General features: G+C 40.1%; 1 protein-coding gene across 7 annotated transcripts in view; it reads right to left on the reverse strand.

Moving 5' to 3' along the window:
- Nucleotides 1–27,831, reverse strand: part of HIPK3 (homeodomain interacting protein kinase 3) — a 154,537-nt gene that overhangs the window by 113,227 nt on the left and 13,479 nt on the right. For 5 of the 7 annotated variants that reach the window (XM_073347700.2, XM_073347703.2, XM_073347701.2 and 2 more), the window contains exon 2: nt 452–1,553. The exons of 1 other annotated variant lie outside the window; for it this stretch is intronic. In XM_073347700.2, coding sequence (XP_073203801.1) covers nt 452–1,551 — 1,100 coding nt within the window. In that variant the 5' untranslated portion in view covers nt 1,552–1,553. Of the gene's footprint in view, nt 1–451; nt 1,554–27,831 lie in introns of those variants that run through there. One more of the 7 variants, XM_073347705.1, reaches the window with a different exon arrangement.

Genomic DNA, 27,831 nt, shown 5'->3' on the forward strand with positions numbered 1-27,831 from the left:
TGCATAGGAAGTTGCATGTAATTGATACATAGGACTTCTGTTTTAATAGCTTTCAATCTAACAAAAAATATATACCATGAAGTTTAAAAAAAAAAGCTCTCTTTTAGAAAGTCTGCTTGACAAATCAGAGGTATTTTCAAGGTGCATTAGGAGAGAATGCAACATTCAAAACATAATTCTGGAGGGAACTCATTGTAGGTAGTAATGTAAAGAGTAAACCTACTGCCAGTGCAGTAAATACTCTTCAAGTCAGCAAATTGTATCTAAAATCATGATCAACTATTTTATTTTAGAATTAAGGAAATGAATACATGGTCAATTTGAATCAAATTACTATTTACTGTCTGAAAAACTGTAGTTTCAAAACCCTTTGGCGTTATTTTTCATGGAGGAGAATTTTAATATTCATTAAAAAGAAAAAACAAAGCAAAAAAATAGAATGAGCACCTACCTGTAATACCGAGACTGTAAATAAGTTGAACAAACAGTCTTTGAGACGTGGCTGGCAGACCCAAAGTCTATTACTTTAACCCGGTATGGCTGCCGGACAGGATCCACCAACATAATGTTCTCCGGTTTGAGGTCAGCATGGATTAAACCAAGACTTTTTAGTTTTTTCAGTGCAGTGGCCACTTGTTGCAGAATTGGCCGTATTACTTTTAGCTGTAGAGGGCTGAATTTGTTTTGCTTCAGAAAGTCATATAAATTCTGTTCCAACATCTCAAACACCAAGCAAGTATGGTTACGATGCTGAAAGCATTCATAAGCTCTCACAAAATTAAACTCATCCGCATTTTCAGTACTTAGTCTTGCTAATATGCTCACTTCTATTTGTCCTTGACGTGCATAAGAAGGATGATTCTTCAAAATTTTGATTGCGACAATCTCATTTGTCCCTCTTGTCCAACATTTTACTACTTGTCCAAAGGTCCCTCGCCCAAGGAAATCCAGGACCTCATAAGTATTTTTCACAGAGCACAACACCTCATGCTGTACTAACTGATAATCTCCATCTCCACTGGTACCACTCTGTTTTGAAGTTGCAGTAGTTGTCACAACCGTCACCGGGTTTCCCATATTTGCTTGCAACATTGCAGGTAATATAGACAGTTCATCAACTATCTGCATTGCGCTACTTTGATTATTCAACTCTTCACTCTTACGCTTCAATCCACATCGCTGGGATCCATCCAGTAAATCTAACCTGGTTCCCTGGGTACCAGTCTGAGGTGCCTCAACTTGAAGTTGTTGCGCCTGCACTGCTAACACATTTGTAGCACCTACAGTATTTTTTAAAGCAACAGCACTTGTCTGCAACAAAAAGTTCTGTCCTCGAGGTCTGTCAAATGGGTTCTTAGTCTGAAAGTAAGTACTAACCCTGTTGGGAGAACGAGCAATTCCAAAGTTTTTACCATTCACATAGATCCGTGGGTAGATTCTTTCGTGGTACACACAACTGCTTGGCTCTACTTTGAGTTTCTTCACACTACAAAAGGCACTTGACTGGGTTTGATAAACATATGGTGGATAGACCAAGACTTGTGAGGCCATACCTGAAGAAGGAAGTTGGGGGGGGGAGGGGGAGGGGAGAACAAACCACAATTTAAAATTTGTAGCAATTTCTTCCCCTGAGAAATTAGAACACTCAAATTACCCACTTCAGTTTGCTGTTAAATGGTTTGATATTTAAATTACCCAAGTCAGTGATTCCCAATTTTTTTTAAACCAAGGTGACCCACCAACTCCATTTTGTCTTTTTTGGCAACCCACCCAGAGTCCAAATTCATCATAGGCCAGCATCCTCTCCTCCTCTGCTGCTCCTCTTCACCCCTCTGCAGGGACACTGACCACGTGTAGCGGCATGCTCTGCCCTGGCACTGCAACCCTAATCCCAATCCAGTCTGGAACAAGGTTGGAGAGTGAGCCCGCCTCGCATATACCCAGCAGCAACAGCTCCTGTCCCATGAAGCTTGGCCCTGTTCACCAGTGTATGGGATGGCAGCGCCATTAAGGTTTAGCCTTGCCAAGTCACACTGCCTCCATTCTCCTCCAATGTATGAAATTGGACCATTAAAATTTCAGGAGTTTAGAGTTGTGGCTATTGTACATTTTGGACTGGTTGTATAGGGTGGTGCTGGGATGGTTTGCAGCAGCTCAGTAACGCCATCCTTTTTTGGGAAGGAGTAGCTAACTTTCTTTCGCTCCAGAACCTAAGCTTTAATTAAAAGAACCTTCTAGCTCTCATGGCTGTGAAGATAACCTTCAAGTTATGAGCAGAGAACAACCTGATGCAGTGATGTCCGCCTGTGTCTACGGATACCCTGCAACAATAGCCCTGGGTGTGAGCATATCCTAATATCCTGAAGTATTAACTCAGAAACAGGTTAATTTAAAATGCCAACATTGCTACCATTTCACTATGATAAAAGCATATATGAAAGAGGGATGAGCATCAGCTAACATCACTGCTATCAGAGCACACAAGAGGAGAATGCTATTATGAAGAGCTGCGCAATTTGCTGTAAATGGTATCTTATTTTGATGTGTCTAGTAAGAAACATGGGTTGTGCGCCAAGGGCTGAGATATATAAAATATATATACACACACATACACACGCAAATTAAATATTCCCAAACCAACATATCATTCATAAATTTACCATCTAACCCTATTACAAAATGTTAGATGCTTACTGTACTTCTGAACGGTACACAAAAATGTTATTGTATAGCAAACAGAAAATCCCAGATATTTGTTGTGTAGATAAATTGTATATTTTATCTTACAGTACTATCTATTTACATGTACCCTAAAAATAGAGAGGCATGTAAAACATTTAAATGTACTTTATAAGCCAACATTCCTGAGAAATTCTATGGGAGGTAGCTTTACACAGGCACAAAGGTACTGTATAACGAGAAAAAGATCTGATTTTACATATACGCTGCATCAAGTTAAATCTGTTCTGTTTTCAAGGCCCTAAATAATACCATCCTAGTCCCTATCTCTAGTTTCATCTCTTATTACATTCCGGAACTCCATACCCTCTCCTCTGTAAAGAATACCAGCCTCAATGCCTCATTCGTCTGTTTCTTCCACAACAGGGTGGATACAAATAAATGTGGGGTTTTAAATAACATTTTTAAAATTTAAATTCTGTGTCTTTTCTTTCAAAAATAAACCTATTTAAAATTAAATTTTAAAGTATGACAACCTATGTGTTCAGGTTTAAACTTACTATAAATTATTAAATTTAAATATTAAGCAGTACACATTTGCTGCAAAAGTTATAAAGAAAGTCAACTGATGGAAGTCAAGGTCTAAGCACACAGAAGCAGAATCTGCTGAAGTGCTACACCAGCTTTACACTGTGCAGGTGCAGAGGAACTATTTCCTTCATTTGAGTTTATTCAACTAATTCAATTCAATGATTAGTTCATTCAAAGTTGAGAAACTGATTAGAAGTTGAAAAAAACCAGGAAATCTTATTTTAGTTTTCCAATATGTGAACAAAAACTAAGTGTGAGACAATGAGATCTACTATTCTAATATCTTGAACATGATGACCTGAAGCAATCAGTTTAATTCGCTAACTACAGAGAGTACTACCTTTGTATAATAAATCTGTTTTAAATGCAAAACTTGTTTCGCTACACTTTTTTCCTTGCATCTCTGGCATAGTTAAGGTAGTTTTATGTAACTAATAAAAAAAACTGAAATGCTGGTTTTGTACATTTTTAACTGAATTCTAATTTCCATGAAAATAGAGCTGGATACAAATCACAAGTAAAAATAAATCTAGTAAATAAAATGCATCATTCACTGTTTGCTAACAATAAAAAAAATGTAAAAATTAAGAATCTGAATCAATGTAAAGTAAGTGATAGAACTGCTTAAACAAATGTGAACAGATATAGTGTATCCTCCTAGATAGCGAAGGAAAGCAACAGATTTAGTGTAACAATTGTATTTAATTTCAGATTAACATGTTTTAATGGTTACCAACCAATGCGAAATCAACATCTCTTTAGGAAACTACCTAAAAAGTACAAATGCAAAACAAAATTAAAATTGATTATTTGAATCAATGCTTCTTGCTTGCTGATTTAAATCATGATTAAAACCGATAATTTAAATCAATCCATTCTGTCCCAAAGTCCATCAAGCCACCAGCCTCTCCATTCAATTCCCTTCTAAAGACTCACTTCAATGATACTTGCAAATAGTGAGTCAACCAGAACTCCTAGCCACTCCCTCTTTAGGGTTTTCCAGCATCTCATCCACTCCAGGTTTGCACTGTACAAACTCATCAGGGCACAGACTGTATATATTTTATCTTGTACAGCAGTGGTTCTCAACCAGGTTCTCAACTAGACCATAACTTCAGAATTTGTGTATTGATATGCCAGAATCCTATGGTCAAATAAAACATGAATTTCTACCAGTTTCAGCATATCAGATCAAAACCATCATTGTTTTTGTATTACAGTCCTGCAGAGAGGCCCCATTCAAGATCAGGACTCCATTTTGCCTAAGCAATGTACTGAAACATGTATTAAGAGACAACCTCTTCCCCAGATAGCTTACAAATTAATTTATTACTGTGTATGTCAGTAGTGTGTTTGGTGCTGTACAACAGTCGTTCTCAACTGTTCCAGAACACTATATCCCTTTCAGGAGTCTGAGGTCTTCCAGGGGGTACATCAATTCATCTAGATATTTGCCTAGGTTTACAATAGGCTACATGAAAAGCACTAGCAAAGTCAGTACAAACTACAATTTCATATAGACAATGACTTGTTTATAATGCTCTATATACTGTATCAGTTTTCTCAACCTCGGTGTTGTGATTTATTTTATAATTATATAGGAAAATTGAGAAAAGTAAGTAATTTTTCAGTAACAGTGTGCTGTGACTCTTTTGTATTTTTATGTCTGATTTTGTAAGCTAGCGGGTAAGTGAGGTGAAACTTATCGTATGCAAGACAAATCAGCCTCCTGAAAGGGGTACATAACTGCACTCAAAAACTAAACAAAATACGAAACTTTAGAGCCTACAAGTCCACTCAGTCCTACTTCTCGTTCAGCCAATCACTAAGACAAACAAGTTTGTTTACATTTACAGGAGATAATGCTGCCTACTTCTTATTTACAATGTCACCTGAAAGTGAGAACAGGCTTTCGCATGCGACCTTTGTAGCCGGCATTGCAAGATATTTATGTGCCAGATACGATAAACATTCTTATGCCCCTTCATGCTTCAGCCACCATTCCAGAGGATATGCTTCCATGCTGATGACACTCATTAAAAAATAATGTGTTAATTAAATTTGTGACTGAACTCCTTGGGAGAGAACTGTATGTCTCCTGCTCAGTGTTTTACCCGCATTCTGCCATGTATTTCATGTTACAGTAGTCTCAGATGATGACTCAGCACATGTTGTTCATTTAAAGTACACTTTCACTGCAGATTTGACAAAACGCAAAGAAAGAACCAATCTGAGATTTCTAAACATAGCTACAGCACTCCACCCAAGGTTTAAAAATCTGAACTGCCTTCCAAAATGTGAGAGGGACGAGGTGTGGAACACCTGTGAAGTCTTAAAAGAGCAACACTCCAATGCAGAAATTACAGAACTTGAATCATCCAAAAAGAAAAACAACCTTCTGTTGGTGGCATCTGACTCGGATGATGAAAATGAACATTCGTCAGTCTGCACTGCTTTTGGACTGTTATCGAGCAGAACCTGTCATCAGCATGGATGCATGTCCTCTGGAATGGAGGTTGAAGCATGAAGGGACATATGAATCTTCAGCGCATCCGGCATGCAAATATCTTGCAACGCCGGCTACAACAGTGCCATGAGAACAACTGTTCTCACTTTCAGGTGACATTGTGAACAAGAAGCAGGCAGCATTATCTCCTGCTGATGTAAACAAAGTTATCGGTCTTATCGACTGGCTGAACAAGAAATAGGATTGAGTAGACTTGTAGGCTTTAAAGTTTTACATTTTTTTATTTTTGAATGCAGTTTTTTTTGTACATAATTCTACATTTGTAAGTTCAAATTTCATGATAAAGAGATTGCACTACAGTACTTGCATTAGGTGAATTGAAAAATACTATTTCTTCTGTTTTTTAAAGTGCAAATATTTGTAACCAAAAATGAATATTAAGTGAGCACTGTACACTTTGTATTGTGTGTTATAATTGAAATCAATATATTTGAAAATATAAAAAATAATTAAATGGTATTCTATTATTGTTTAATCATGCAACAGCCCTAATATTTAGTCACATCTCTCACTTTACTTCACTTGATGGGAGATGGCCTCCAAGAAGCTGACAAAATATCTTCCCCCTCTGAGAAGACTGTGCTCAGTATATAATTGTAGAAGTACCGTATATGTGCCTGCTCTACTCCGAAAAGCTCATTTTATAGTCAAATAAATCCCCACAGTCTGGGATTGCTGAAGTGATTGTTTCTTTTTTAAATCAGGAGTTGTACACACTATATCATTGAATCATTGAATATCAGGGTTGGAAGGGACCTCAGGAGGTCATCTAGTCCAACCCCCTGCTCAAAGCAGGAGCTATCCCCAATTTTTGCCCCAAATCCCTAAATGGCCCCCTCAAGGATTGAACTCACAACCCTGGGTTTAGCAGGCCAATGCTCAAACCACTGAGCTATCCCTCCCCCCTGGGATATATATGGCTATAGTGTGATATATGATCACACTATATGGCTACTAATCAAGGGAGAAAGAAGATTCTAATTTAGGTTCTGATTTTAAAACTAAAAATTCTGGATTATTAGTGTTCCTATTCCTAAACTCATGACTATAGTGACGAGAACTCATGAGAGCGCAAAAATTGCTTTCTTCCACTCCTTCATTGCTCTGGCAACATACCACTATTTCCTACATCAGACAAGGACCCCAATGTCTCCATTTTTTCACCTCCAGGATAAACAACAGCTTCCTAATTAACACCACAAAGTGAGCTGGATATGATCAATTGCAAGGGCAGTTCGCATTAACAATTTTTGTCCCTTATGCTCAGTCCTGCTTGTGAAGAATTAAAATTGGATTAGAAAGAAGGTAAATATTAATAGCAGGATTCAAAACTGACTGCAGTGTGCAGAAAAAAGAAGTGTAAGGCAAAAAGCCTTACAGGAGACACAATAATTCTAGCAGGCACAACAATCTGTTGGCAGAGATCACATCTATCTTACTGTAAAGGTAAAAGCCCTTGAGGAACTCCTATGTGAAGCCCTTTTTGTAAATGATTGTGCTCTACTTAGTCAAGTGACCTTCAGATTATCCTTCACAGATTCCGAGAGGCAACTAAACAGTTTGGACTCACCAGTAGCCTGAAAAAAACTGAAGCCCTCATCCATACAGCCCCATCAACGAAACTAAAGAACATCAGTAACTTTACACACCTTGGCAGTACCATCTGAAGTGATGGTTACCTGGATGAAGAAATAAATATGAAAGGCAAGCCAGGCTTTGGGAAGACTTTGCCAAAGGATACTCAACCAGCATGCTATCAAACTGTCAACAGAAGTGATATACAATGTAGTAGTGAAATCATCCCTTTCACATGAGTGTGAAACATGGGCAGTTTACCGTTAGACATATCAACTACTTGTACTGTCTTTGCTCTATTCTGAAGGTCCACTAGCAAGATAAAGTGATAAATGTTAATATCCTTAAAAGAGAAATTACAACCAGCATCAAGGCAATGATTACCAAAGCTCAGCTTCGATGGACAGGTCACTTTATCAGAATGGATGATTACAGACTCCTGAAAAAAGTCCTCTATGGTGCACTGAAACTCAGAAAGCGCAGTAAGGGCAGGCAATGTAAACGCTTCAAAGACACTCATAAGCCAAATCTTAACTCATGAGGCATAAATATTGATCATTTCTAAAACAGAGCAAAAAGACAGACCTGAGTGGACAGCTACTGCCTCAAAAAGTTTACAACCTTTATTGAAAGACAGGCATGAAAAACTGATTGATAAAAGGGCAGAGCATAATGCCAAGTCTTCAGCGAGAGCCTACACATTCCTACATAAGATCCGTTCACAACCTTGCTCCTCACAGATTGGTTTAGACAGCCACAAGAGAAGACACAAACTGTTGTCATACCATCATTGGATACAATGGACTGTGATACATATCTATCAAGGTGAAACAAGAGTAACTCATTCTTCTGAAGTGGTACACTGAAAGTTCATAAGAATGGCCATACTGGGTCAGACCAATGGTCCATCTAGCCCTGTATACTGTCTTCCAACAGTATACTTCAGATGCTTCAGAGGCAATGAACAGAACAGGTAATGATCAAGTGATCCATCCTGGTGCCCATTGCCAGCATCTGAAAAAGAGAGGCTAGGGACACTTCAGAACATGGTTTTGCATCCCTGCCCATCCAGGCTAATAGCCATTGATGGACCTATCCTCAATGAACGTTAATTCTTTTTTGAACCCTGTTATAATCTTGGCCTTCACAACATCCTCTGGCAAAGAGTTCTACAGATTGATTGTGCGTTGTGTGAAGAAATACTTCCTTTTGTTTTAAACCTGCTGCCTATTCATTTCATTTGGTAACCCCTAGTTCTTGTGTTATGAGAAGAAGTAAACAACGCTTCCTTATCTACTTTCTCCACACCAGTCAAGATTGTATAGACCTCTATCATACCACCCATTGGTCATCTCTTTTCCAAGCTGAAAAGTCCCAGTCTTATTAATCTTGCCTCATACAGAAGCTGTTCCATAGTCCTAATAATTTTTGTTGCCCTTTTCTAATTCCAATATATATTTTTTGAGACCAGATCTGCACTCAGTATTCAGGATGTGGCATACCATACATTTATATAAAGGCAATATTATATTTTCTGTCCTATTATCTATCCCTTTCCTAATGAGTCCCAACATTCTGTTAGCTTTTTTGACTGCTGCTGCACATTGAACAGATGATTTCAGAGAACTATCCACAATGACTCTAAGATCTCTTTTTGAGTGGTAACAGCTAATTTAGATTCCATTATTTTATATGTAGAGTTGGGATTATGTTTTTCCAATATGCATTACTTTGCATTTCATCTGCCATTTTGTTTCCAATTTATGGATATGTTGAACAATACTCGTCCTGGTACAGACCGTTGGCAGATACCACTCTCCATTCTGAAAACTGACCATTTATTCCTACCCTTTGTGTCCTATCTTTTAACCAGATACTGATCCATGAGCGGACCTACCCTTTTATCCATCAACAGCTTTCTTTGCTTAAAAGCGTTTGGTGATGGACCGTGTCAAAGACTTTCTGAAAACGTAAGTACACTGTAGCCCCTGGATCACCCTTGTTCATGTGCTTGTTGACCCCCCCAAAGAATTCTAGTGGATTGGTGAGACATGATTTCCCTTTACAAAAAACAAGTTGACTCTTCCCCAATAAATCATGTTCATCTAGGTGTCTGATAATTCTGTTCTTTGAATGTTTCAAATGAAGTTCGGCTTTTTGGCCTGTAATTGCTGGGATAGGCACTGGAACCTTTTTTTAAAATTGGCATCACATTAGCTATCCTCCAGTCATCTGGAACAGAAGTGGATTTAAATGATAGGTTACATGCCACACTTAGTAGTTCTGTAATTTCACATTTGAGTTCCTTCAGAACTCTTGGGTGAATACCATCTGGTCCTTGTCACTTATTACTGTTTAATGTATCCGTGTTCCAAAATATCCTCTAATGACACCTCATTCTGGGACAGTTCCTCAAATTTGTCACCCAAAAAGAACGGGTCGAGTTTGGAAATCTCCCTCACATCCTCAGCTGTGAAGACCAATGCAAATAATTTATTTAGTTTCTCTGCAATAGCCTTGTCCTCTTTGAGTGCTCCTTTAGCATTTCAATCATCCAATGGTCCCACTGGTTTGTTTGGCAGGCTTCCTGCTTCTGATATACTTAAAAAAAATTAAAAGGAGTACTTGTGGCACCTTAGAGACTAACCAATTTATTAGAGCATAAGCTTTCGTGAGCTACAGCTCACTTCTGCTCACGAAAGCTTATGCTCTAATAAATTGGTTAGTCTCTAAGGTGCCACAAGTACTCCTTTTCTTTTTGCGAATACAGACTAACACGGCTGTTACTCTGAAACCTGTTAAAAAAAATTGTTGTTGTTACTTTGAGTCTTTGGCTAGCTGTTCTTCAAATTCTTTTTTTGGCCTTCCTAATTATATTTTTACACTTAACTTGCCAGAGTTTATGCTCCTTTCTATTTTCCTCACTAGGATTTAACTTCCACTTTTTAAAGGATGTCTTTTTGCCTCCAACTCCTTACTTTACTTTATTGTTGGAACTTTTTTGGTGTTCTATGTTTTTTAATTTGGGTTATACATTTAAATTGAGCTTCTATTATGATGTCTTTAAAAAGTTTCCATGCAGCTTGCAGGGATTTCACTTTTGGCACTGTACCTTTTAATTTCTGTTTAACTAACTTCCTCATTTTTGTTCAGGCATATTCTTATTTGCATCATTCATTTTGACTGTATACATACTCCGTTTCTGAAGCCAGCAGAAATGAGAAATAGCAATGTTTTATTTTATGAATTGTAAAATTGACAGCAACTCTAAAGTTATGCTTTGATTTATGAAAAGCATCATGTGTTTACTGTAAGAAAATGCTTATTTTAATAATTATTACAGTGGAATACAACTGTTCAGATATTAAAAATTGTATACAGAATTTTCAATGTATCAGGAAGTTTCACTCTTGACAATATACTTAGTTCTTAAAAAGGGACAGTAGTATCTTACTTGTTATCTAGTACACAGCTGCAACAAGAAATCATCTCCAAGTCTTTAATTTATAAGGGTTTTTAGCACCCCAGACATATTTGACGAAGCTGAAGTTGGTATTTTGAGACAATTTTTCTAAAGTGCTCCACAAAATGCCACACATGACCATGCAGCTTTTGCAGGTTCTGAGTATGCAAATTGCTGCCCCTATTAAATCTACAGATCCATATTGGAGGCCAATTTGTAATTGCTGACCTTTACAGTACCACTGACAAATGGGAAAACATCCCTTTTCTATAATTTATTTCAACAGGTACCTTAAATAAAATCGGTCCACTCAAAACCTGTGCCTTTACCAGTAGAAAGCACAGTCACACAAATGAAAGTTCATACAGGACAAAAGAACGTAATACAACACTATCAGAAGCAAGGTAGTAACAGCCTTTAGTCCAGTGTATTTGTTTTAAAGGATCACCAAGCAACTGTTTCTAATACACAATGATGTGAGTAAAGATACAAATACATGGAACAGAAAAGTAAACCATCCTTTTAAACCCCTACACATTTCCCTACTTTGTACCAACAGTTAACCAAAAAAATCCAACTGCTCTCCTTCAAAAAAGTTAGCCTACCACCTCACTTCATTTATTTGAAAGGAGGCTCTCCTACAATGTAACACTGCATTAGATAGAGATCAGAAATTTATACTTTTAATATGACCATGGTACCTTCTGAATTTTTATGTTTACTATCTTTTTTTTAGCCTTTAAATTCCATTAAAAAATGTTTACAGTTGTTATACTAATCACACAGAAGTTCTACTGAAAGTGTCAAAAAGAAAAAAAAGTGAAAAGCAGAGATTTGCTTCTTTTCAACTATAACTGAACATAAGAAAGTTACAATTTGATTGTTGGATTCTATTAAAATAACCATATATTCATGTAAAAATTAAACTACCTTAATGTTGGAAAGCTACAGTTTGATACAATACTGTAATCCTATCACAATACACAAATTCAAAATTGTGAAACTGATCAAATTCTCTTTGTGTTTCAGTATATTACTTAGGAAGTGTAAAATATTAATAAAAATACACAAATTCTTTATTTTATATAAGCCACTCAGTCCTTTCACAACAGGTTTTAAGTGTACCATGGCTATGAAACTTTCTTCGCTTGTAGGAAACCTTCCTTGCCCAACCTTGTGGTGTTGAGCAAGGGAACGAACACAACAACAGCATACTGTGAAAATACTCAGAAGACAGAACACCGTCACCACCATAAAACTGATTCATCAAGCTTCTTGAGAACACAGGAATATGCACATGCTTAAAATACTTTGCTGATTCAAGGCCTAGATCAGGGGTGAGCAAACTATGGCCCCGGGGGCCACATCTGGCCTTTGAACTCCCACCAGGGAGCAGGGTCCAGGGCTTGCCCAGCTCCAGCCAGGGAGCGGGGTCAGGGTCTTGCCCTGCTTTGCGCGAGCCATGGCTCTGCGTGGCTCCCTGAAGCAGAGGCATGTCCCCCCTCCAGCTCCTAAGCATAGGGGCAGCCGGGGTCTCCACACACTGCCCCCACCCCAAGTGCCACCCCTGCAGCTCCCATTGGCCTGGAACTGCAGCTAATGGGAGCTGCAGGGGCAACACCTACGGACAGGGCAGCATGCAGAGCCACCTGGCTGCCCCTCTGGTGGGGAGAGGGGACATGCCTCTGCTTCTGGGAGCTGCTTAAGGTAAGTGCCACTCAGAGCCTGCATCCCTGATCTCTCTCCCACCCTCCAATCCCTCAGTCCCAGCCCGGAGCACCCTCCTGTACCCCAACCCTCTCATCCCCTGCCCCACTCCTGAGCCCTCACCCCCTCCCGCACCCCAACCCCCAATTTTGTGAGCATTCGTGGGCCACCATACAATTTCCATACCCAGATGTGGCCCTTCGGTCAAAAAGTTTGCCCACCCCAGCCTAGATCCATAAGCACTTAGAGGTAATCAAGAAAAGTGTTCTATGTAACAGCAATCCACCATAAATGGACAGGATATTTTGGCTTTGATCATCCACCAATTAGGTGGTGATGCTGCTTTGTTAATTTATTTCTTTAAAATGTTAGGAGAGAATCTATTCTCCCATGAGTATTAGTGTGAATTCCAGTAAAAAGTGAGAGCCGTGTGTACTACCCATTACAATTTAAGCACATACTTAGTGTTTTGCTGAATCAGGGCCTATGTCTTTGTGATACTACAGCTTTATTTTTTCATTAAGTTCTCATTTTATCCCTTCTGGAGTAGCTAGAGCTCCAAAACTGGCTCCCATTAAGCATCTGAGAATGTACATATATTTCTATGTATTCAGCTAATTATGGAGGTTTCAGTAGTGACAACTGCCATAGAGCAAATCTAAAATCCCAATATCACAATTTAAAGATTTAATTTAGTCTGCAAATTCAGCACACTAATTCCCACAACAACAGAATTTTCTGGGTAGTTTTACTACAATATTTATTAAGTTTTGCAAATTATATATTTTAAAGGAGTTCCCCTTTTTAATGTTTCCCTTATATTTCTTTGGTTCCTCTAGCTAAACAACTGGAGTCCCCACAAACTCGAAACTTCTCTCTCTCTCACCCAGACCGGTAATATCACAAACCAGTCATCATAGTTCAGGGCAACTGCACTTGTATTTCACGTCGGTGGCCAAGCAAGGGAATCCACTCTCAGGCTTCCAGATCCTCAGCTCTTGCCTCTCTTGGGTGTAGACATGCATCTCTCCCCTATCTGACAAGGTTATTTCTGTGCTGCACAGTTCCCTGCTTTCACTGTGTATTTCCCAGCATAGACAGGTTGCCTTAGGACACCTGCTTTCTTTCTCTTCAGAGGCAGTTAACAGGTGTAATTGCTAGTTATAAAAGTAAAACCACACAGCATGCCCTATGCAAGCCTACTTTATTCTTAAGGGGAAAAAAAAGAGAGAGAAAACATATTAAAAACAATAAAAACCTACATGCATGCTAATAAACTTACCAGAATTAACCCCCACTCTAACATGGATTCTGGCAGGAACAGTCCTTCAATGACCCACTGAAGTGGATTCCTTTGAAGTCACAAGTTCATTACAGCTCCAGCTCAGAACAAGGATTGGGGTCCTCCAGATACCAGAGGTCCTGTCCATTTGCTGGATCAGGAAAAAAGCCACCAGCCAGTGAAAAACCAGATTATTTATCTAAAAATCTTTTCTTTGTCTTTTGGTCTCTGGAAAATCCAGTTTGAAATAAAAGGAGTACTTGGGGCACCTTGGAGACTAAGGGGCAAGAGGTGACAAGAGGAGAGGAGATACATTAGGGGAGTCTAAAGTCTTCATAGCCATCTGTGGCTCCTAGCTTCTCATGTGGAGAAGTCTTTCACGCACCAGTGCTTTATGCTGAGGCACTTTGTTCCCAGGTGCTACTGCCTGAGTTTGCTAAGGAGCCAAGGCAGCAGTACTGATTTGTCTGTGTAAAGAAACTGATTTGTCAGTGCATAAGAGACAGAGATCCCGTTCTACACCAGCTTTGTCTCATTCCCAGCCTAGGGCCCCCACATCCTTCAGACTTCCCCTCCTATCCCAGTATGGCTCAACAAGTTATGTGCAGAGCACAGCTGGTGAGCTAGCAAGACACAGAGTGTTGAATCTGAGCAGGTCTGTGAGCACATCTTAGTGAAACCCAGGTTATCCTGAATGAGGAGGACAACTTTTGTGCTTAATTTCAAAACTTCAAAGTGGCTGGTGTGACAGACTGTCGATGTCCTGCGATACCTTGAATAAACTTTATTGAATTGTTGAACCCTACTGAAGTAAGGTTAGTACCTTTGTGGTATATTGTATCAAATGCAACCGTGTATATGTTATTGTGGCATTGTTTGTAGAAAAGTGGAATGCTAATGTACTACTTCTGTTATCATCCCCTTGAAGCCACCCCACTGGAGAGGCAAGCATATAGTATTTCAGACTGGTTTCAGAGTAGCAGCCGTGTTGGTCTGTATTCACAAAAAGAAAAGGAGTAGTTCCGGCACCTTAGGGACTAACCAATTTATTTGAGCATAAGTTTTCGTGAGCTACAGCTCACTTCATCGGATGCATTCAGTGGAAAATACAGTGGGGAGATTTATATACACAGAGAACATGAAACAATGGTTGTTACCATACACACTGTAACGAGAGTGATCACTTAAGGTGAGCTGTTACCAGTAGGAGAGCGGGGCGGGTGGGGGAACCCTTTTAGTGATAATCAAGGTAGGCCATTTCCAGCAGTTGACAAGAACGTCTGAGGAACAGTGGGGGATGAGGGGCAGAATAAACAAGGGGAAATGACCCATCCACTCCCAGTCTCTATTCAAGACTAAGTTAATTGTACCCAGTTTGCAAATTAAATTCCAATTCAGCAGTCTCTCGTTGGAGTCTGGTTTTGAAGTTTTTTTGTTGAAGAATTGCCACTTTTAGGTCTCTGATCAAGTGACCAAAGAGATTGAAGTGTTCTCCAACTGGTTTTTGAATGTTATAATTCTTGACGTCTGATTTGTGTCCATTTATTCTTTTACGTAGAGACTGTCCAGTTTGACCAATGTACACAGCAGAGGGGCATTGCTGGCACATATCACATTGGTAGATGTGCAGGTGAATGAGCCTCTGATAGTGTGGCTGATGTGTTTAAGCCCTATGAGGGTGTCCCCTGAATAGATATGTGGACTCCGTTGGCAACGGGCTTTGTTGCAAGGATAGGTTCCTGGGTTAGTGGTTCTGTTGTGTGGTGTGTGGTTGCTGGTGAGTATTTACTTCAGGTTGGAGGGCTGTCCTGTCTCCCAAGATCTGTGAGAGCAATGGGTCGTCCTTCAGGATAGGTTGTAGATCCTTGATGATGCGTTGGAGAGGTTTCAGTGGGGAGCTGAAATCCTGGGCGCCCCATCATCTCAGGCATTGCCACCCTAACAGCAGGATTGTCTGGCTATGTAGACTCCCTCCTCAGGCCCTACGCTACTGGCACTCCCAGCTATCTTCGAGACACCACTGACTTCCTGAGGAAACTATAATCCATCGGTGATCTTCCTGATAACACCATCCAGGCCACTATGGATGCAGAAGCCCTCTACACCAACATTCCACACAAAGATGGACTACACGCCATCAGGAACAGTATCCCCAATAATGTCACGGCTAACCTGGTGGCTGAACTTTGTCCTCACCCATAACTATTTCACATTTGGGGACAATGTATACCTTCAAAGCAGCGGCACTGCTATGGGTACCCGCATGGCCCCACAGTATGCCAACATTTGTATGGCTGACTTAGAACGCTTCCTCAGCTCTCGTCCCCTAATGCCCCTACTCTACTTACGCTACAGTGATGTCATCTTCATCATCTGGACCCATGGAAAAGAAGCCCTTGAGGAATTCCACCATGATTTCAACAATTTCCATCCCACCATCAACCTCAGCCTGGACCAGTCCACACAAGAGATCCACTTCCTGGACACTACGGTGCTAATAAGCGATGGTCACATAAACACCACCCTATACCGGAAACCTACTGACCGCTATTCCTACCTTCATGCCTCCAGCTTTCATCCAGACCACACCACACGATCCATTGTCTATAGCCAAGCTCTACGATACAACCGCATTTGCTCCAACCCCTCAGACAGAGACAAACACCTACAAGATCTCTATCAAGCATTCTTACAACTACAATACCCACCTGCGGAAGTGAAGAAACAGATTGACAGAGCCAGAAGAGTACCCAGAAGTCACCTACTACAGGACAGGCCCAACAAAGAAAGTAATAGAATGCCACTAGCCGTCACCTTCAGCCCCCAACTAAAACCTCTCCAACGCATCATCAAGAATCTACAACCTATCCTGAAGGATGACCCATTGCTCTCACAGATCTTGGGAGACAGGCCAGTCCTTGCTTACAGACAGCGCTCCAACCTGAAGAAATACTCACCAGCAACCACACACCAGAACCTCTAACCCAGGAACCTATCCTTGCAACAAAGCCCGTTGCCAACTGAGTCCACATATCTATTCAGGGGACACCCTCATCACATCAGCCACACTATCAGAGGCTCATTCACCTGCACATCTACCAATGTGATATGTGCCAGCAATGCCCCTCTGCTGTGTACATTGGTCAAACTGGACAGTCTCTACGTAAAAGAATAAATGGACACAAATCAGACGTCAAGAATTATAACATTCAAAAACCAGTTGGAGAACACTTCAATCTCTTTGGTCACTTGATCAGAGACCTAAAAGTGGCAATTCTTCAACAAAATAACTTCAAAACCAGACTCCAACGAGAAACTGCTGAATTGGAATTTAATTTGCAAACTGGATACAATTAACTTAGTCTTGAATAGAGACTGGGAGTGGATGGGTCATTTCCCCTTGTTTATTCTGCCCCTCATCCCCCACTGTTCCTCAGACATTCTTGTTAACTGCTGGAAATGGCCTACCTTGATTATCACTACAAAAGGTACCCCCACCCCGCTCTCCTACTGGTAATAGCTCACCTGAAGTGATCACTCTCGTTACAGTGTGTATGGTAACACCCATTGTTTCATGTTCTCTGTGTATATAAATCTCCCCACTGTATTTTCCACTGAATGCATCCGATGAAGTGAGCTGTAGCTCACGAAAACTTATGCTCAAATAAATTGGTTAGTCCCTAAGGTGCCGGAACTACTCCTTTTCTTTTTGTGAATACAGACCAACACGGCTGCTACTCTGAAACCAGTCTGAAATACTATATGCTTGCCTCTCCAGTGGGGTGGCTTCAAGGGGATGATAACAGAAGTAGTACATTAGCATTCCACTTTTCTACAAACAATGCCACAATAACATATACACGGTTGCATTTGATACAATATACCACAAAGGTACTAACCTTACTTCAGTAGGGTTCAACAATTCAATAAAGTTTATTCAAGGTATCGCAGGACATCGACAGTCTGTCACACCAGCCACTTTGAAGTTTTGAAATTAAGCACAAAAGTTGTCCTCCTCATTCAGGATAACCTGGGTTTCACTAAGATGTGCTCACAGACCTGCTCAGATTCAACACTCTGTGTCTTGCTAGTTCACCAGCTGTGCTCTGCACATAACTTGTTGAGCCATACTGGGATAGGAGGGGAAGTCTGAAGGATGTGGGGGCCCTAGGCTGGGAATGAGACAAAGCTGGTGTAGAACGGGATCTCTGTCTCTTATGCACTGACAAATCAGTACTGCTGCCTTGGCTCCTTAGCAAACTCAGGCAGTAGCACCTGGGAACAAAGTGCCTCAGCATAAAGCACTGGTGCGTGAAAGACTTCTCCACATGAGAAGCTAGGAGCCACAGATGGCTATGAAGACTTTAGACTCCCCTAATGTATCTCCTCTCCTCTTGTCACCAGACACTTTTTACCACTTGTGGACAACCTGTGGACTACATGTGAAGAGGATGAATACCTCTTCCAGAGCTGTAAGGGGGAGGAGCATGGATGGATCCCTGCCTCCATACATCCCCACTTTCTGTCCCTATCTTCCACACCCACAGTAACCCCACCCACCAAGACCACAGCTGCCCAATCCCCAGAAACACCATAGGGAGTAAAAGCAGATAGGATGAGAAGCCATGTACAGTAAACCTGGGGACCTGATGAGTGGATGGGAGAGAATGTTGAAGGTATACACGTACGGGCTAGGGGAAGCCTCCAGTTGAAGCAGAACTCCATTCCAGTTCATCACACCAGCAGAGATCTTTAGTGAACCACCTCAGGTTCATAAGAACAGAGCTCCTTTCTGCTTCTCTCAGTGTAGGTCCTCAGTGCACCCTCACTTCAAACTTCATTTCCACATGCTCTCTCATATAACTCAGCTCTATTTCCCTACTATACCACTTCTCAACATGAACCCACCACCCACATCCCTGCTCTGCCTTTAGATACATCTAAAAGGTGTTTGGTGTTGGAAGAATTTGAGCATCCCTCAAGGTAGAATAGGTTCTGTAATACTGATATCAAACCTGGATTCTTGCTTGGATTACTAATCTAAGCAATAATGCTTTATAAACATGTACAGAAACAATCATGAAGCTGCTTTGCTAATCTCCTGGATAGAAACAGTCCTGATTAGCCACTCAAGCTGCTCTGCCCCAAATGGGATGAGCCTTGACGTGACATTCAAGCTACAGACCTGTCAAACTGTAACAGTGAGAGACAGAGACAGGTAGTCACTTAGACAAGGTTCGCTCATTAATAGCGGAAACTACTGCATTGGCTTGAAGTGAAAGAGAGCAGGGAGGACGACAATCTAAGGGCTCTAATACACTCCAGATAAAAACCATAAACCTTGTCACATCAAGCTTGTGGAAAAGCAATTTGCCAACATAGGCATGCTGGTGGGGGAAAAAAAAACAATGGCATGGTAATTAGCTTACTACGATGCAAGTTTATTGCCAACTTTGGAAGAAATGAAGGGCAACATTTTCTGGCATATTAGGGCAAAGATCCAGCCAGTGGAGAACTCCCCTAACACAGGGGAATCTTTGATTAGTCTAGAGCTGATATAGCTACACACATACTGCATCCCAACACAGAGAATGTTTCTAGGGAACCCCAAATGCTTGTCAAATCTCTATAGTCATGCTGGTTTCTAGGATCCACTGGCACTCAGCACAATTCTGAGCAACATGAGCTGCTATAAATTGCAACTGGAAACCAGCCCAGGAGTATCAAGGGGACACAAACTCACTCTTTCCACTTCCCCTTCAGTCTAGTGTCAAACAGCTCAGCTGGAGAAGCCAGCCCTTCAAAACAAGTCTGCAGCATCATCTTAACCTTGTGGACAATAGTGCAAGGTGGACCAGTCATTACAGCCTGAAGTTCACCACTCTGGGGACTCAAAACAGTGCCTCTAGAAAAAAATCGAGATGTACAAAACTTAATCTCTCAAACTGGCTCAAAAAGTATTGTGTCGTACAATATCTGTGGGGATTTTTTAAAAAATGTTTAATGCGTCAAGCCCTACACAAAGCATGTTACAAGGGACTGCAGATAATCTGATATACTTTTGATGCATTCATGAGAGACTGAAATAGCTACTAACTGTCTATTAAGAAAATGTCATGTTTATCTTAGAAGAGTGAAGGTGGTAGTTAAGCAGTTTCTGTGCATGTGGTATTTAAAAAAATCCACACAAACCTTTTTGCACCAAAACACAAGCTTCTCCCACCCAAACTAAGTCTGACAGTCTTCTTTTGAGACACTAAAATGATTTCATATATCTCCTCAAACTCTATGCCTCTAACGTTCTATCTACCAAAAAGACATGCCAGTAGGAAGAGGGATTCCCGACGGCAATGCCCTAGGTCTGAGTGATCATCTGTGGCCAGACTCCCAGATTGCTAACGAGCAGCCATGCTCCAGCCATTTGAGGCTATTATCATCAACTTTTTGACTTGAGTTTGAGTTTGATTTTTGTTACCAAAGTACAGTAACTCCTTGCTTAACGTTGCAGTTATGTTCCTGAAAAATGTGACTTCAAGCGAAACGATGTTAAGCGAATCCAATTTCCCTATAAGAATTAAGGTAAAGGGGGGGATTAGGTTCCAGGGAAATTTTTTTTTTTTTTGCCAGACAATTCACATATATAGGTCAAAATCAGTCAGAAGAAACCCGTGTCTCAAATCTGCATCCAGTATTTCAGCAAATGTTGGCTATATGTACTCTATGTAATTTCTCATGTGAAGTTCTGTTCTTTTCAGCAAAAAGAAAAGGAGTACTTGTGGCACCTTAGAGACTAACCAATTTATTAGTCTCTAAAGTGCCACAAGTACTCCTTTTCTTTTTGCGAATACAGACTAACACGGCTGTTACTCTGAAACCTGTTCTTTTCAGCCTATATCAACTCCAAAGCTGTTGAGATAAGTGTCTTTTTCAGCAGTCCACCTAACAGTTTATTGGATTTTAGTAGCAATTCAGGGTTGCTGTAGGGTTTTGCAGATGCTACAACATGTTCCAAAATTGTTTAAATAATAAAAGTAGAGGAATTGTTCCAGAAAGTAGATTTACTGGTGAAATTATGCTAAACCATAAGATTTTAAATATATCTTTGGCCCCAGTCCAAACACAGGCATAAATGTTTGCAGGAGTGATGGTGTCCTAGTCTGTTTGCCAGAAGCTGGGAATGAGCGACAGGGAATGGATCACTTGATGATTACCTGTTCATTCCCTCTGGGGCACCTGGCATTGGCCACTCTTGGAAGACAGGATACTGGGCTAGATGGACCTTTGGTCTGACCCAGTATGGCCCTTCTTATGAGTGGGGCTTCAGTGGTGGCCTTTGTAGACTCTTTTCATCAATCCATTAATAGTTACTAAAATTCTCAGTATTCCCTGTATGCAAGTGTGCATATTTTAAAAAACTCAGTACAGTAACTCCCCACTTAACGTCCTCTCGCTTAAAGTTGTTTCGATCTTACGTCCCTGCTCAAGTACAGAACATGCTCCATATAAAGTTGTGCAATGCTTCGCTATATCATCGTTTGGCTGCCTGCTTTGTCCACAGCTGGCAGCCCCCCTATCAGCTCCCCTATGGCCCCCCCACAGTGCCTCCCACCTGCCAGCAGACCCCACAGATGAGCGCCTTCCCCCACTTCCCCGCACAGCAATCAGCTGGCTTGCAGCATTCTGGAGGGAGGGGGAGCCTGCATGCTGTGTCCTCGCTCCTCCACACTCCCTCCAGAAAACTGCAAGCCAGATGATTGCCGCGGGCAGGAGGCAGGGGAGGGAGGGGGGAGGAGTGAGGACGCCGCATGCGGAGTAAAGGAGGAGGGGGAAAAGAAGAGGTGGGTTAAGGGTGGGGGCTTGGGGGAAGGAGTGGAGTGGGTGGGCTGAGGGTTGAGCCCCCTCTCCTGGTGCTTGCAGAGTAGGGGAAGCTGCCGCCGCTGCTGCACAACATGCTTCTCCTAACCTTCAGCCTCCTTGCTGGCCTCATTGTCTCCAGTGCCAGTGGGCTGTGCCTGTGTGGGGTAAGGTGGGGGCACCTCCCAACTATAGTACTGTACTGTATGGCAAAAAAAAAAAATTCCTGGAACCTAACCCTCCCATTTACATTCATTCTTATGGGGAAATTGGATTCGCTTAACATAGTTTCACTTAGTCGCATTTTTCAGGAACATAACCACAACGTTAAGTGAGGAGTTACTGTATAAAATTTACTAACTTGACTTCTTTCATTAGGTTTAGCTGTCACCCTCTTATATGCAGGAAAGAGTATTTTGTTTTGAATTCCAAGGTCTGTTCAACTTTCCAGCTGTACTGTAACAAAGAATCTAGAGAATATACTGACTAAACATATCAGCATGGCTCACTGTTAAATAGATTCATGTAACTTAGAAAACTATTTCAAAGTTTGAACAGTAAATAAGATACTGATTTTTTTGTTGTAGTTGCTGGAATGTGTAATGCAATCAGTACAAAATATCAGTCAGAAAACAGTGTTATAAATTCAACTTATTTTTCCACAAATATTTTACACAATAAAGGCTGACTTAAATAGGTAGCATGACCATGAGGTTAATTAAGTATAAAGTGGAGAAAATTTAACTTCAAAATTTAAAAAAATGTTAAACACCATGATCTTTTAAAAAGAGCATTCTAGAAATAATTGAGATTTTTCATAAATGCAACTATTCAAGCATACTAATAAATTAGAAATTGAAAGGTGCCCTGTGAAGGAAAGAGAAAAATTATTTGTTCTATTCTTCCCCACTCCCCATACACACCTTTCTTTGTTACGTATAAAGAAAGTCTGAAAGTTTTAAGTTTTTTTTAACCTGAAAATCCTCAAGAATGTCAAGTTCTGTCTCTAGGATAAAAGTCGAGCAAGAAAAAAAAAAGTTTTTAAACATGTTAGGCCTTCTTTATACATCAAAAAGCAAAATATATATATATATTTTACATGCATGCAGCATAAACCCGTGTTTCTTCTTGCAAGTCATCTTTATGATGTCAGTATAGAACAGAATTTAGTTTTCATTACTAGCTTCCATCATAACATTTATTCAGCACCTTCCTTACAAACATATCAAGTAATTATTTAATTATAAAATTTAGTACTTACATAATGTCTTCCATTTTCAAAACACTAACTAACTAATCATATCCAAGGATCCCCAAACTGCTTCACAAAGCAGCAGATTAAAGAGTGATATTGCAGCATCAGCAGGGTGAGTAAAAATTGGATTTTTATTGTTAAATTATACGTTTTTCTTTTTAAAAATAAACTTCTTTAAAATGGAATCTGAATTTAATATTATTTATGTATGGCCTAAAAATTATAATCTCTTAGAACATTTAAGTAAAAAATAAATATGCCGAATTCATTAGCCTCTATCAAAAACTTTAAAGTCAAAGGCTGCTTTTCTATAGATAGAAAAAAATCTGGGGAAAAGCCATCTAAATTTGAAGGTCAACCTTTATAAATATGGCACAATAGTATAAATAAGAGTTATATCATTCACCATTTTCCAACATATTAAAAATGTACAATTAATATGTATCTGAAAATAGTAAACTATATAATTGCTTAAATAAATGTACATAGTGATAGGGTACCCTCCTAGGTAACAAAGATGTACCATCTCTAGAGTAAAGGCTCTGTTTAGTTGTAAATCCTTATGTTTTAATGGTTATCTCAACCATTGAGAATGCACCTTTCCTTAGAAAACAAGTACAAATGGAAAAGTTGATTAAAATTGATTATTTAAATTGAGGCTTTCCACTTGGCAATTTAAATCAACCCACACTGAGAAACTCTAGGCTAATGTGGGAGCCATTAAGCACTCAGCAGTAACTCAACCACAGCCTTTGTTGTTCAAATCTATTTTATCAAGGAAAAGTAATGTCAACCAAAACACAAGGCTGGGAGCAAACTGCTTTGAAAACAGTAGCACTACTTGAAATCTTGAACCATAACCTAGACAGTCAGTAGAGTATGGCAAAAAAACAAACTTGGTTCAGATTCTGACCAAAAAGGCCATACCTATGCACCTGTGGACAAGACAGGGTAAGGGGAAGAAAGGAAATGTCTATATACTGTTGTTAGTAGAATTGTGTACAATGCCCACATCAGCCTGTTGCAGAACTCCACGCAGAAACCTTGCAGGAGTCAGACTCACGTTCACGTGGACCCTCTTGCTGAGACTACTAACAGGAGCAAAGACTTGTTTGTTTCTTCTCTAAACACTAGAATGTACTTCCTCCTACATGCAGTCAGTGTCCATTTTTTATCCTCTTTTTAGACGAGTTTCACTGAACCTTGACACATCTCTTCTCTCACAGTTACTTAAACTAGCATCCACCCTTTTTTAGAACCCCTTCCCTTGCTCAGATACCCTCATCAGCCACCCAGTGTTTCAGGTTACTAGAGAAGCTGTCCACATCACTCTCAAACCCAACATTTCTCATTAACTGTCACTAAGCCAACAGAACTGCTTCTGTTCTCAGTCTGTTTGCCCCTTCCCTCCTGTTTTTATTACTCTTCCTTCTGTCTGTATCCCCCATTCACCTCTGCTTTCACATTTGTATAGTCTTCTTCCCCTGCTAGAGAATCATACCTATATTCCAGCACACAGATCATCTCTTGTGGCACTGGCATGCACAAATTGAATTAATCTCCACAGTTCATCCTCAGGTTCAAATGTAATAAGGTAGGACAAGTCCACACTGGAGCAAGGCAGAAAAGAGTTAATGATCTCTATTGGAAACAGGAGCTAACATTTACCCTGTCCCACAACACCTGCCAGAAACAATAAGTCTGGAGGGAGGGCCTCTAACTGAAGGAAATAAAACAAAAGAAAGCAGGCTTCAGAACTGGGTCTCCCTGACAGAAGGATTTGGGGTATGAAGCAGAGAGGTGCCGGCTGAGAGCCAAACTGAGAGGAAAGGACCGGACTGGCCATTCTACTAAACAAATAGTCAAATTACAGGAAGGCAGAGAGTTTTGACCATACAAAACACAGTCTACATGTTCATAACAAATGAACTGGGAGAGTCACATGTTCACATATGTTCTGTTCAGGAGCACAAGAGGAATTCTCTCCAGGTTTACAAATTAACAAAAAGAGAGAAACAGGAGATAGAATAGTACACAGTTCTCACAACTTCACACCAAGTTTAAAATTCTACAGAAACTTCACATGCAACTCTCAAACTTTTTACTCTATGAAATGGAATACATTATATTGTCAGCTTCTGTACTAGTTGTTGTAGGGAAGCTCAGAGGATCCCAAAGTCTATTACAATTATTTTTGCAGTCTTCCAAAAGGCTTAGAAAGTTTGTAAGAATGGTAAACTTGGCAGTCTTTGTGACAACCTTGAAAAGCATGGACTGTTCCAAGTTTTACAACACTAATTATTAACTTCTTAATGACATTTGATTTCCCCATCCCAGAAAAAAAGAAAACTTATATTGCTGAATATTATGCATGAATGTTCAAGAAACTCTTCACACTATTTTAGAACTGCATTGACTAAAGTATAAACAGTTACTTAATATACAGTTACAGTAATAATCAGGTACAAGTTACTGTTGCTGTGGCAGAAACCATGATAATATGCAAAGCTTAACCACATGCTACAAAGCTAAAACAGTAGTTATACTTTAACAAAAACTTGTTTTCTAACGTCTTTCAGACAATTTCTTTTATTAGTGAGCATCTAATTCTAAATCATAATTGTTAAAACCATTTTGTTGTGCAATATTACTAAATACCTAAACAGATTTTTCCCAGATACTATATTTGCTAACAAATACAAGGTTCCAATTACCATCCATTACAGACAGCTTACTGTTACACTATATTTTAAAACACTGTACAAGACACCAGCTTAGTATGTTATCCCCTATCTTAAACTCACTGCAAATTTTCAAAAGGCATAATTCAGTTCTATCTTTTATTATGAGTGGTTTCCAAATAGTTTTTGTATCAATTTAATTATAAAACAGATAGTTAAATCAGTGTGATCCCTAGCATAGACACAGTTATACTGGTAGAAAGGTGCTGATAGAAGTATTGCCTATTTCACAATTTTATGAAAATAAGACATACTGACATGAGCTCCTACATAGTGGTATAACTGTCTACACTAAAGGATTGTACTGATTTAACTTGATGCTGTTTCTAAACTGACAGAATTAAATTGATACAAAAACAAAATGTGACAAATCCTAAAAGATCTCTGGATACAGCAAGAAAAATTTGTCTCTGGACATCAAGCAATCATGACAACCTGACCAAAAGGTCAGAGAGCAGATTGCTTTCAAGAGATGTACGTTGTTCACTTTTCTTTTCTCTCTGTAACTATCTTAAAAATGCCTTATTTAAGTTTAGCTTCTGGAAGATGTAAACCCAGATAGTAGGTAAATAGCTATTTCCTGTTTGAAATCAATCTTATTTTTAAGATTACTGTTGTATGGGTAATTTCATTCAGAGGTCCCCAAAAAGAAGAGAACCTTGTAACCTGTAAGGAGAAGTACTGAAGAGTAAACACTTTCCGGAAACTACACCATCCTCTCATTTTTGGTCAAGGGGCATAAACAGATGTATCATCTCACAGATGTGTTCAGTTGCTACAGCCAGATGGTAACACAAGGGGGGAAGCAAGAAAGACCAAGCAAGACATTGAGTTGGGGTGGTATTGGTCACAATGTTATATAAAGCAGAGTTTCTCAAACTGGGGTCTACGGACTTCTCTGGGGGTTCGCAAGTCATGTCCTGGGCCGCCAGCCCCGCTGATCAACTCCTCCCCCTCCCAGTGCCTCCTGCAAGCCATGGAACAGCTGTTCAGCAGCATGTGGGAGGCACTGGGAGGGAGGGGAGGAGCAGGGAGGAGGTGCGCTTGAGGGAGGGGTGGAAAGAAGCAGGGAAGAGGAGAGGCGGGGGTGGAGTGAGGGCAGAGCCTGGGGCTGAGTGGGAGGCTTGGGGGACCGCAAAAAATTTTAAATCAAAATGTGGGTCCTCAGGTTGAGAACCACTGATATAAAAGTATATTTTTAAACTGAAGAAATACCAGGCTTCTGGACACATCCTCCTCTGCATGCAAGCCTGCTGGCTATTCAAGATAACAGTAGTTATCCAAATGAATAGAGGGGATTATATTCATTTATACTTCTACTGTACTTTAAATTTTCTTAAGTTTTTACTCTAAGAAAATTATGCAGCTTCTGCCCCAAATTGAAAGAACAGGTACATGAAGGTGAATTCCCACACTCATGAAAGAAAGGGATGGATGGAAGAATCCTGAGACACTGTAAAACAAATGGACCACATTATACCCTCCATTTCCATTGGTGGAAGGGTAAAGGGACACAACAGATCCCATCCCACGGAGATCTGCCTTTGTGCTGTCATTTATCCAACCCTATCATTCCTCTAACTCCATAAAGGCACTTTGAGCTTCTGAGACAAGAGCAAATAAATATCTAGAGTAAAATCAAAGGCTATAGAGTCTAGTTTCCTCCCAAATCCATGGAGGCCTGTAACTTAGTGGTGCTGAACCAGAAGAGCCTGAAAAAGCTCCAGGGTCAGGAAATACTTGAACACATACACTCCTACCTGACTGGAATGCAGGGAGAGACATAAAAGGATACTCAATGCAGGATAAGCACTGAGCAGGTAAAAGAGCCAGAACAGCAGGTGAAGAGATGACGCTCCTACATAAAGCTCATTCATTGAAAGAACTGACTGGAAGATAATAAGGAGGGCAAGCTAAGAATGAGAGGAGGTGGCATGCAACCACAAGTTGGGGTGGGGAGGAGAGGGGTATTGGAAGGGACCAACATCATTTCAAGCTCAAGAGTAGTACTACACAGATGATATACTGCACTTATCTCAATATAAAATTCTAATAATTGGAAGGCAAAAACTGATAAACAATCAGGAGAAGGCACAGAATGAGAATAAGGAAATTTGGGCTCTGTTCCCAACTTTGCAACAGACTTGTTGTGGGGAA

This window comes from Lepidochelys kempii, chromosome 6, assembly GCF_965140285.1.
Source record: "Lepidochelys kempii isolate rLepKem1 chromosome 6, rLepKem1.hap1, whole genome shotgun sequence".
In the NCBI taxonomy this organism is placed as follows: Eukaryota; Metazoa; Chordata; order Testudines; family Cheloniidae; genus Lepidochelys; species Lepidochelys kempii.